The sequence below is a fragment of the Nesoenas mayeri genome (genome assembly GCF_963082525.1).
Source record: "Nesoenas mayeri genome assembly, chromosome: 4".
NCBI lineage: Eukaryota > Metazoa > Chordata > Aves > Columbiformes > Columbidae > Nesoenas > Nesoenas mayeri.
Window position 1 is genome coordinate 53,670,094 of NC_137540.1, and position 13,227 is coordinate 53,683,320.

Consider the following 13,227-nt stretch of genomic DNA (forward strand, 5'->3'; position numbering starts at 1 on the left):
ATTTAAAATACAATCCATTTACTATTTTTAGAAACTTGTGTTTGGGTTCATGAGAAGGTATGCATGCTTCACAGTGTTAAGTGATTTCCAGAGGGTGACTTCCATGTGCCAAAACAGGATGTGCAATCCAGGAATAGATTAATACAAGTAAGATGCCACAACATAAATTATATCGATAATAATTTTGTAATAATTTTAGCCAAGGAGTATGTTCACAATGAAAAAAAAATCTTAGAACAGTATCCATACTTTCTCTTAATTCAACTAATTTAGAAAAAAAGTTATTTCAAAGAAAGAAAGGAATTAAAAGACAGTGGCCATGCATCAAGGTGACACTGAGTCAGCATAAAACAAAACAAAGGCAGACTTCCAGCCAACTGGCCTTTTCTGTTCCTATGTTTTTACCACTACTCAATAACAATCAATTACTACTTTACTAATGCCATTTGACACGCACTTCTTCATTGATCTGTTAATCTCATCGCTAGTAACTGATTTTTCTTTCAGACTTTGTTTGTATTGTCTGAAATTAAACTGCAGTCCTACACACCGATTATACAATGTGAAGTAGCTAATACATTCATACAACTGAAAAGATCCACAGAAGACTTTTCCCATTCATATTTGACCTTTTTTGCTAAAAAAGCGCTAGAAGAGCTAAGTGACAAGTGTGATTTTTCAAAAGAAAAATCTTGCAATTATGATAAAACTTACACTTAGAATCACTATCTCCTTGTTAAATACAGTCATCATGGCTCTGTAAGTATTTAACATAAAGAGAATCTGTGTTATTTATTAATAATTTAAATTAACATATTCATCCATATCAAGAGTTCACTGGTAACTAGGGATGCTACAAAATACTGCCTTTCCTCAGTTTCAAAACTGTAGAAACCTATGGGGTTTGTATTCTGAGTTTGTAGTCTCTTTTTCCCTATAAGTAATATTTCTTTCATAATTGGCCCAACTAAAATGCCTATGAAATCAGTATATATTGACATTAGAGAGGCCTCTAAACAGCATTAAAAAAAATTTATATATTCAAGAAAAAGCCTTAATATAGTTGGCATTGTATTGTTTGACTGTGGATGTCAAACATATTTTACCTTTATTCTCCTTCTTACCTAATTACCAGCTCCTGCCAAACACTCAATTCTACATAGATAAGATTACAAGAATTTGGCTACTGAATTACATGCACTAGGTTGGCTGTTCTTTTTCAGTGCACAGGAAAAATGTAGAGAGAAGGGAACACATGAATATCAGAATTTTTCATCTGAGAGATCATAAAATATCTGAACAATCTCTACGGAAAAACACTCAACAGCTACAGGCTAAATACTGACAAAATCTGGGTGTTTCAGTAAGTCTCCTTGCTCTTACCAGAGGTACCAATGCTACTGTTGTTTGTACTGGTCCAAAAAAGGAAAGATCCACTATGACAGCTTAACTAATTTTGAAGTTTTCTACTGAGAGACAGTAAAATATGTGTAAGTAGGGTGGCACGCCTGAATTAAATTGTACTTCTTGTTGGAATTGCCACAAGCTGCATCACCTAGACAGTTTTCTCGGTCTTCAAAGCAATTATGTAAAATGATGATGGCTGTCAAACGTGGCAATTTACAGATTTAGTAGGTCCCAACCTGGTTCACCTGACAGACTGAAGTGAAGCTCCTTCACATCTTAAAGATAAAAGGGACATCTCCTAGGCAACTCCTTGTTTGTGGCTGTATCATAGCTGAAAACAGTCCTGGGGAACTCAACACCACACTAATTGCATTCACCCAAGTTGTAAGGTGAAACTGAATAGTTCATGCACCCTAGAATGAAGCACCTCATACACTGGTGGCTTCAGCTGGTTTCTATTCTTGATAACAAAGCGTGATAGTAATAAAAAAAATATATATATATATATGATAGTGGTACTAATATATCTATATTTATTTTAATTAAATTTGTTTAAAAGCAAGCAATACCTAAACATACATGCTTAAACAGCATGTTTAAGCAATTTCCAGTTATAGCTCTCTTCCAGGGAAATCAAACCTTTCAAAATTTGTTTGCTGCTTCTGACATTGAAATGATGATTACAATAAACCTTCTAGTAATTTTTTTCAAAACAACCACACCATTAGTAGCAATGCCACGTTTTTAACCTAGAGCTATCACAGAACTGCTTTTTTATATACTTGACTTTTTAGAAAGACACTTTGTGTTAAACCATTTAGCTAAAACAAAAAGAGGCTGCAGTGAAGAATTTACAAACTAAGGCAATACAGACTGTGAAAGAATGGAAGTATTATTGGGCAGTATGAAAAAGAAGTACAAAGATAAATAAGCCTTGAGATAAAAATATGTCTGCAAACCAGGATTTGTGCTCTTCCAAACAAGCTTCCTAACACCTAGAGTGCAGAAGCTTCCATTTCCCTCCTTCAGTCCCATGTCTTTTCTATTTCCATCTTTCACTGTCAACAGGAAGAAAACGGCTCTGCATAGTTTTCCAGATTGCTGGTTAAAGGATGCAGAGCAGGTTTTAAATCTCCTCTGGCCAGGCATTTACACAGACCTCCCTTTTCTCAAGTGATTGTGCTGAGCAGCTGTTTATTACAAAACAAAACAAACTTTTATTAGGGATATAGCAGTCAGGTGAATGTAATAAATAGGGATGTAACAAATGACATAAGACATCCAAAATTGCAGTGGACACAGAAAAAGTAACTGATATGAAAAACTTAGTGAGCGTGATTTATAATAATAATGAAAAATCTTCCTTCTTACCAATTCTATGTGACCATGTATTAAGAAAACTCCTTTTATATATATTTCATAAGAAAAAAGAAAGAAAAAAAAGCTGTCCAGTGTGAACTTTCTGTTTTCTTACACATCTTAGAATGCCAAGCCTTTAAGCTAATACCTATTTAATACATCTTTTGTTGCTTATTAAGTCTTAAGATAAAATAATCACTAGTGTTCTGAAATACACTGACTGCTCCAGCCTGCAGTCAATACTAAAGAAATCAGAACGTGGATTCAGGCAGTAAAAAAAATCCTAGAGAATTTCTGTCTTACAACATAGGCTACTGCAAGTACATAAAGCAAGTCTTCTTACCGAATATCTATAAAATTTGGAAGCAAATTTAAGATTTCCATCTTCATCTTTCCCACTATGGAAAAATTTAATTTTCAGTGAGGTACATGGGACATGCTGAGATGAAGAGACTAGTTATTGCTACGCTCCTCTGTGAAACACAACAGTAAGAAAAATAACTTATTCTGCAAAAGGCAAAGCTTCTTTCTAAGTTCCTCCAACATTATAAAGTGAAGTAAGGACAATCATAAGTCTCCCACCTCTTGCTATAAGCACAAGGTGTGTCTCTTTGGCCTTAACTTTCATGCATATTTAAAACACAATATACCAACCACAACAAGATGTTTCTCCTCTTAAGACCAGAGCAAATAACAGGTGGTAGCATATGCCTGATGCTTTACAGAAATACAATAGCAGACACTGGAGGAGCAAAGCCAGTTCTCTAAACAAGAAACAGGTACAAACCACATTAAAGAACTTTTTAGCATACAGAATATTGTCTTTCTGTTTATCCTGTTGCAAAAAAATCTTCCAGTCCTTACAAGATATTTGCAGCTGTCTTCTTCATCCTTCCTACAACTTCTAGCTATTACATAAATCATTCTCTGGAACTATGCACTGTAAAGGTGCTACCTTGGCCACATAAGGAAACACAATTTTTCCTTATTATAAGCACTGTTTTCCTGTTTACAGCACAACAAAACTCTCTGACTTCTGTATTACTGCAGTGGGTGCAAACCTACTAGTGGTGTGTGCATGCCCTGTTCTCATCCGATTCACTCTTTACACAGGGACAATGAAGTTTTGCAACTAATGTGAACAAACTGAAGATGGATTTTAAGCAACTCTGTAGCCACAGGAAAAGCCAAATCATCTTGGTCACCCTGTTGTCTCTCCAAGAAGGATTTATCATCACCCACAGCTACATGGCTCTAAGCGTTTACAAAAGAATTCAAGCAAGGGGTTGGGTGAAGAATAGGACCACCCATTTCCGCAGTAAATGCAGTTAAGATTTGCTTACATCAACTTGGAAAAATCAGAGCTAGTCTTGACTGTTTAAAAATGAAGTTTCATAAAAGGAAGTCTCTGAGACCAAGATCAAGTTATGGTTTAAGTGCTCCTCAAGTCGGTTCCCATCTCCCTGCTACCATTCCCTCAGTTGTGCCAGCACAACAGTGTGGATGATATCTGAACAAAAGCAGAGATCTTGCTTTTTAAGAAAAATACAAAACCCAAACCAGCAACCTCTCCCTATGTTTTTATTACTATTACAGTATTAAGCTGTGGTTTCACTGTGAGGGTAGGAATGAGTCAACAGAAATCAGGAATGCTTTAGGCTGCTATTTCTGTTGTAGACCTAATCTTATGAAACCAGAGCTTAATTATACCTAGGTTCCTATTTGAACTATTAATACTGTGCATTCACTACTGTAATGTGCTTCAGTTATTCATACTTTTGTTTTACAATCTTTGGTATTTTCCTAGCTTTTAAGTGGCATGCTATATGATCTGTTAATTACAGAGATGACAGATAGAGGGCTAAATTAGATCAAACACTACCCTAACACTTAGTGTCAGTGTTCAGTAGCCTGCTATCAAAGGACTCTTCTTACCATAGGAGCAAAACAACTTTATGGACAGAAGACTGTCCTTATTGCTAATTATTACTCCAACAACTTAATTGTTAATACAAAGAAAAGGTTAAATCTATGAAAAAATTTTTATGCCATTTGTGGTACAGAAACCATTACTACTTATAACATTCTGAGGGTGAATTAGGGACTTTGGGGTTTTTATTTTGTTATGCAAATATCTTACTAGAAGCTTGAAGACAAAGTAGGACATGAAGACATCACAACTATTTTTGATGCTGTATCGCATACAACAGACAGAAATTAACTTCTAGTTTCCAAATAAATGTTAAAAAACATAAGCATGTTTAAAGTATTCTAAATTGTTAATGATGGCCTGACCTTTTTTTAAACAAAACACAGGACACACTTTGAAGGTACATTTGTAAAGAATATGAAGTTACTTCAAACTATAATAAACTTACCTGTGAGCTGGAATTCTACGATCACCAGCAACTAACACCACATCGCACAGCTGTTTGTGTCTAAGATAATTTTCCATCTTTTTAAAAGTTTGTTCAGCGTGGTTGAGAGCCTGAAAAAATTCATCTGAGGTACAGGGCTCCATAGTTTGGCAAGATGATAAGGTATGACTGCTGGTGGAAGTTCTGCTGAAGACAATAACAGAAATCTTAGTTCACATAATGTTAAGGTGCAGCAATCATATCTACAGATGCGATTTTAAAATTGGTGTACATTATTTGTTTCAATATATATGGCCCTGTTATTCTGTTTCTCTTCATATTTATAATTTCTTCACAGAATCACAGAATTTCTCTCTTCCTCCAAACCTTATTGAAACGCTTGTGAAAAATGTGCTATCATTTAATGTTGTACTCTTCAACTAACACACAGGCAAAGATCAGTCCAGTCATCTTATCTATAGTGCTGTCAGATTGTTAAGGAAGAACAGAAATCTACCAAGACCTTGAAAACCGAAAAAACAATGCAAGGATACAATAAGGAATCAAACATCTCCCTGACACCCGTTAAAGCCTTTCTTAACACACATGTTGAAGTCTTGCTTCACACTTAGCCTACGGTGGCTAGAACAAAACTCAACATCCATGGAGCCAGTAAAAGAGAGTGGGCATACAGAGAAAAGAAAACATCAGGAAACACACAGATATACCACCACTCCTACTGCATGAAGCCTCATGTGTCTGAAATGTCTGAAATGAGATCTAGCACAGCAGAGGTCAACATAGGGGAAAAGCAAGGGTGGATGGGGAGAAAAATTGCTCCTCTCCATACACACAGCAGTTGGGGAGAAAAGTGGAACAGTGAAAATGTACAAGGAATGTATGGTCCTAGGACATAAAGGAGGTGATTCCTAATTGTGTACACTGAGGGAAGCACCTTTTCTTGCTCACAGTTCTTTAACTGACTACTACTTTTCCAACTTCAATGGTACTCTAGACCTACCATAACATCGGAAGGACATGGATTCACAAGACCTGCATCCAGACCCCTGTTTTCACAAAGATGTCATGAACTCAACAGCATGCTCAGGGATAAGTCCACCAAAGGATGCGGTTCAGTCCTTAGTCTAGTAGATTTATTTCAAGATAGAGCTCCTCAGAATCAAGAGTCTAAATTTCTAAATGTTCTGTAAGGTGTTGTGGTTGTTTTGTTTGGTTGGCTCACTTTGGTTTTCTGTGGTTCTGCCCCACCTCCCCATGCACCCAGAAAGTCAAAAAGGCCAGACAACTTGGCACTTTATTCAAACCTAAATCTAGTAATGGATCAGAAATGAGATACCTGCCTACCTACCTTCCTTGGAGGACTTTATCTTAAATATACCCTCTGAAGCTGTGGTTAGCCATTTATTTAAGTTGTGTCAACTTTATCTCACCCTCGGTGAGTCACTTGCTCTGCTCCACCACTGGCCCTCTGACAAGCCAGAACAACTATTCTTTGTGGCCATTCTAGAAACTGAATCAAGAACGCATATATGTGAAAAATGTAATGATGTAAGAACAAAAACCACTACCCTAGCAAAACTGGGTGGCATTCTCACAGTGAATGAGCATGAAATACTCAGGGAAAGCAACTCAAACCCACAACGCTGCAAAAGAAACAGAAGTGGAACCAACAAGGTACTGGTCAACAAGAAAATGCTTCAGAAATTATTCTTCCCTATCACAATTTATCACATCCTTATTGTGCTGAAACAGCTGTGAGGTTTTGGTTTTTGGTTTTTTGAACCATATCTTAACTGATTCCTTAAATCAACCCCATTAATAATGATTAAAATATTACATTATATCAGGGATTTGATTTACATTACAACCTCACAGAGTTGTGCAGATAGATCTGTGGAAACAATGGACTACTGTGGAGAAGGAAAAGTCTAATCCAGCACTTTACTGGACTGCAGCCTCACTAGGGCTGTTGCCAGCCCTGAGACTGCACACGTGTCCACTCTGCACAGAGCTCAGTGGCAGTCACCACTCTCGCTCAGTAAGGAAAAATAACTGCAGTGGTGTCTGTTTTCCACTAGCGATGATAAAGCACTTATTCAGGACAGAGCCAAGCTCAGTTCTTGCCCTGCCCTACAGAAGTTCAACCCTGTACCTGTCCTCTAGCCAGTCACTTACAAACCACTTTTCATAAGGAAGGAAAAGGAAAGAATAAGTCTCAGTGGTCCATGAAGAAAACATGAGAGAGAGTCTAATAGTTGAGCTACCTGCAGAAAAGGAAAGATAGAGCTTCAAGAACTATTTATGCCTATTACCCAACGACTGGTTATGAAAAATTCAAACTCCCTCCGTCCCCCAAGTGTTTTACGAATCTCTTTCACAGCCAGTTTGCCGCAGCCAGGACAGCTTGGGAGAATACACAAGCGAGGAAAGAACAGAAGAAGGGAGGGACCCACTTTTCTCTCCCAGCAGCAGTACTGAAATGCTACTTCTGCACACCTCGCACCTACTAAGAAAATTATGTTAAAGACTGAGGCTGCCAGTGCACAAGATAAGTGTATCAAAGAACCCTTTCTGCATATTCCTTTAAGATTAATAATAAAGATCGTATTTTTAACACATGAAGTGGAAATATTATTACAAGTATCTTAGAAAGTTAGTCAGTAGGGTTTCCTTTTTGTATTCTTAAACTTCAAGGACACTTTTGTTATTCTTTCCCTATTTATGCCAAAAAGAACATATCTAGCACAGACTAATTTTTATTAAGTATAGTGCAATTTCAGGATGATTGTAAAAATGTAAGTTACTCCAAGGGCAAGGTCTTTCCCATGCCGGCTACACATTTTACTACCCTGGTGACAAACATTAATATACTAAAGATGCCAGTTTTCTTCAATTTCTCTGTCTAATAAAGGATTATGTAAGAGTATGCCTTTTGAAATTAAAATTATGTATAAGCCATGCTATAAACTCATTCATTTTTAAAGGATTTTATTTCTTCAAGTATTGTTTGGCATAAAGAGCTCTACCCAATGTAACAGTTGATTGCAAAGCAGTGAAGAAATAAACTGAGCTAGTAAAGGGATGATAAGTTTCAAAAGTAAAAGCACACATGATGATGACTGAATTCACACCTCTCCTTCTGCTTTTATTTCATTTTGTAGCTTAAACAAAGTCACAGCGCCATTTTCAATATAAAACCAAACAAACCATAACATACACAAGCTTTCTTTCCTCCCACTTCTACTAAACTCTCTCAGAAGAGGCATCAGTGTTTGTCAAATCTTACGGGGAGAAGCATAATCTGTTTCTATCAACAGGATTTGTTGTTTTAATTATTTTAAAGCATTGAGATTAATTTTAAAGGAGTTACAATGGTTATTTTGTAGCAATGACACATATTAGTTAACAACCTATGAATTCCAAAAAGTATTAACTTTGGCTATAACAAAGGTTGCAAAACTTTTTCAATTTATTCTATGCATTTAGAATTATTTTTTGGAAGGCATATCTCAGGTTAAATGTCTTCGTGTTTGTCTTTGAAATAAAAATGAAGCAATAAATGCTGCATTATGACTAAGAAATACAGCAAATGCACATTCCAGGCTATTCATTCTGGAACAGAGATAAAGGAACAAAATCCAAAATTTGAAATGGTATTTTTCCTGAAAAATTGTGTAAAGTTATAGCTGTAAAAAAACCTCTGAAAATTATGCATAAATTCACTAGTATTTAAAACTATTCTACCGTCACAATCAGTTCACCTCATTTAGCTATAACCTCGTCTGTACTTCTAAAAAAGGTCAAGGTCTCCACAGGATAATATGAAATCCTATGAATCTGCAAAAATGTAGTTTTACTGCAAGGTAAGAGTGACACAGTTATACCAAGGGTATGTAGTACAGATGCCAACCTTCCATGTAAGTGCCACATTGTTTCTTTTAACCGTTTGCAGCAAGTAACAGTTATTTCTTTGCATTAAAATGTCACGTTTCTTTTGACGGAAGCAACATGTTGAAATGCAGCTGGTTATTAGAGCCTCAACAGGACGAAGGAGTCAGGCAGCATTATAACAGGATTTCTATCTACAAATTCTGGTGGAGAAAATACCTCAGATGGATTGCTGCTATTTCTACTCAACTGGTTGGTTTACAGATCCAACAAATGAGGTCCATCAAAAGATTTCCATGTTCTGTCTCCTTTTTTCCATTCCATCACCACAAGTCCCGCTCTTCTCCTCTCCCCTCAGCTCCTCAAGGCCTTGCCTCGCTGAGCAAGACGGCAAATACTGTGGGGAAGACATGCTGCACAACTAGCTTTGCAGCAGGTGAATTCCGCCCCTTTCCAGTGAAGGCAAGAAGCTGGGTTTCTCTCCATTAACTAGAAGTGATGTTATCTTTGAGACTTCTGCCCACCCTCACATGAAAATGAAAATGGCCCACGGGTTTTAAAGCTCCCAGCGAAATGGCAGAGGCAATGCTGAACACAACTGCGTAAACTTGGTCCCTTTAGGAAACCAAACTAAAAGCAAATGTTCTGTCTACAACCGCTGAAATTTTCAGGCAACACTATAAACCAACCCAAACGGCTTTCACAGATACACTGAAAACAGTGCAAAATGGGAACTGCAGCAAGAATATGCTGTGCACAGAACTGGCTTAAATTGTTTTTTACATATGCTTCTCTAACACAAACTGGTTGTAGATGAAAGCATTAGAATTAGTAAACACTAGCAAAACCATAGATATGGGGAAAAATACATGTTTTTCTCCTCACTACTATGTTTCCAGTGAACACCACTTTGTTTAGCACAAAACAAAGTAACTGACATCAACATTTTAAATCTGAATTCATTCAACCTTTGAAGATCCCTTCCAACCCAAACTATTCTATGATCCTATGAATTAAGGAAGCTATCAAGCATCCTTATTTGACAGTCTGCATTATTTTGTGATAGAACATATACAGCAATACACAGCACAATCAGGAATCTTAAAGAACTTACAGCCTCAAAGGTCAGTAAGACTGAGGTGAGAGAAAAGACATATCAAAGATTTCTGTAGCCTGGAAATCACTGAGGTGGGGCAGACTTATATTGGAAGTTACAACATACTAACTCTAAGACTGTTCATACAGAGTGATATTGCAGAGTAATTACCACCAGGTACACTCAGACCTTGTATTAGAATCAATTACAGACATCTCACTAAACTGTTCAAGGTTAGGACACAGCTAATGAATTCTGAAATATTGCTTGAATTAATGTTCAAATATAAAAATAAATTTTATATTTATTTGAATACATATCCATCGTTAAATCTCCGGTAAAGTAATTGCAATATTTTAATGCGTGCCTGGGTGAAATGAGCCAGATACAACACACTGCATCCAAGGTATGCTCCAGGTATTTTTTGCGTGATATGCACTGTACCTTCAAGGTCTGTGAACTGCTGCTAAGGCACCCACAAGAAGTTAAGAAAAACAAATCTGTTGCTAATAGGCTTAAATTTGCTGTACAAGTATCTGCACAGCTGTTGGAAAATTTTAAGAAGTGTACAAATCCAAAATGATGACCATTGCCTCAGGAATGTAGGAGAGTTAACAAACAGCAGCAATAGAGGAAATCTAGGAGACAAAACAAGCAAAAGAATTCAAACCTCACTAACCCGGTAAACAATCACTCAAGCTAATACTGGTTACAAATACCAGAGTGTGATGTGAACAGCGTTACAGCCGACCAGCTCCGATCCCTGAATCCCAATGATGTTTGCACCTCAGATACAGCCTTCGTCAAAGATCTGGTACTTGGAATTTGCTTATTCCCGATGCCACCAAGCTCTACACTAATAACAAATGCTTACAGCAGCTCTCATCTAAAGGAATCACATAATGACCTAACGCTGTCAAATGACAAAGACCCGATCTAAATGCTTCTCTACCTGTGCTATATGACATGACAAAGATTGAGGACAACTGATAAACACAAAGCAGTAAAGCTGCTGCTGTCACTTCATGCTTGTAGTGCTGGTAACTGAGCAATAAGTTACAGAAAGCAAAGAAGTAAGGTAATTCCACAGTTTCTACAACAAGTTTTTAATTTTTAAGTTTTTGGTTTTGTTTTTTTATATATACAATTTGTTTCTAATGAAGGTAACAGGGTTTTCATATGGGAAAAAGGTCCTTTGAAAACTACATAGATGATGGTGTTGGTTTGTTGCTTTTTGTTTTTTTCTCAAGTCAATAGATAAGAGCTATATTTTGGACTAATAAAAAAAGACCATTTAATTAAGTTCTTAACATAAGAAAAATTCCAGCTGTTAGGCAGACCTACGTAGTTACCAAACTGCTTATACATTCTTAACAAAGGGAGTGAACAAAATACAGTTTAAGTACAGTCTCTCCATGAGACTAGCGATACAGATAATGCAAAGGAAGTTCTTACGTTACCATTAATTACATATTAAATTATACCAACACTGAACTAAAAATTTATCTAAAACATTTATTTTAAAGCACGGAAGTAAAGCACTAGCACAACTGCAAGACAATAAAAGAATTACAAATAACTCTAGATCCTATAGATGATTAAGCACACAAAGATACCTCCAATTTACAAAGTTCAAATCCTATGTGCATGACCTGTAGTATACAACTCTGCCTGCAAAAAAAGCCCAAACCAAAAACCCCAATGCTGTATCGACTTATCACATGCCCTAAATATGTATCTGCAGTTCTCCAGTTCTACAAAGAATAAATTAGTTTTGTCATATATAAAAAAACTTCTCCTACAATTAAGAACAAATTTATAGTAATTTCAATCTAGACATTTATCCCTTAAAATTACATGTTTTTTTCTACACTGATTGCCTTGCTATGGTGAGAATATCCTATTTGGGGTCATGCTGTGCATAAAAATTCCACATCACCAGTAGATGTTGCTAAAATGGAAGGTGATGTTACACCCATATCATACATATTACCCAGTGACACAGCTATTTGAAAATTCATACCTGAATATAACTTAAAATAGGACCTCTTCAGAGATATGTTATTTACAGCTATAGTTGTTGCAGCACAGTAAGACTGCTGTTCCGAAGCACCAGTATGCAGGATTTCCTCTCCCTGGTACTTTTGCCACTCAGTGATAAAAGCAAGTACACTGTGTTGACTCCTAAACATTTTTACCCTCCCCCCTTTTCTTGAATCTTCAAAGGTTATATAAACCATAAATAGTTAGTGTTTATATTATAGACTACTTCACCCTTGCACTAAATGAGTTCTCCTAGGGAATGCAAAACACTAAAACTGCTATAACTAGACTGATTTGTCCTTCATAGGCTTTAATAAAGAGTGGTACGCTTTTAAATAGTCATACTTTCTGAACTGCTGTATCATCACAAAGTTACCTTAAAAGCGAGATAGCAAACATCATAAAATTTACTTGGAAGCACTACATGCACTATAAAACAGGGAAAAATACTTTTAGTGAAGAATGGCTGGTTTATGCAGTAAAAGGAAATAAAATAATTAAACTGATACCTAACAAGAAAGATTATTAACTTGCCTAATTTACAACAACTGGTAGACACCTTTCACTTAAGAACAAATTTTACAGTTTCATCTTGAGTAACTATATGTAAGATAAGAACACCAAAACATCTTTATAGACACAATAAAACATTTTTTTCTTTTTAAGCCAGATACACAGTTTAAGCCACCTAGATGGACAACTGCAATCACTTTAAGTCACAAATTAGTTGGTTTTCCATAGATGAAGTTTTTTTTTTCCTTCAAGCTGCATATGCACACACACAAACAAAATCTTTGTTTTACAGTCTAAGTATTTTTTACAGTTTAATCTCCCTCACCTACAGAAACAAGTAGAAACATAAGAGTGACAAGAAGCTTATATTTTTATTGTTTTCTCCTAAGTGGTATGGGATTAATTCGCAGCATAACTGAACAATCAGTGTCCCTTCAAAACAGTTTAGAAAGCATTCTGTAACATTACCATGTAATAGTACCTTGTTCATAGCAGCATGTACCTGGCACATTATCTAAAACATGAATGCATCCACATTTGCTT

At 36.3% G+C, this 13,227-nt stretch overlaps 1 protein-coding gene across 3 annotated transcripts in view; it reads right to left on the reverse strand.

The window, feature by feature from the left end:
- KLHL5 (kelch like family member 5) overlaps positions 1–13,227 on the reverse strand; it is a 58,108-nt gene that overhangs the window by 26,493 nt on the left and 18,388 nt on the right. The window contains exon 3 of one of the 3 annotated variants that reach the window (XM_080343818.1): positions 5,145–5,327. The exons of 1 other annotated variant lie outside the window; for it this stretch is intronic. In XM_080343818.1, the coding sequence (XP_080199944.1) occupies positions 5,145–5,287 (143 nt within the window). In that variant the 5' untranslated portion in view covers positions 5,288–5,327. Of the gene's footprint in view, positions 1–5,144; positions 5,331–13,227 lie in introns of all 3 variants that reach the window. One more of the 3 variants, XM_080343817.1, reaches the window with a different exon arrangement.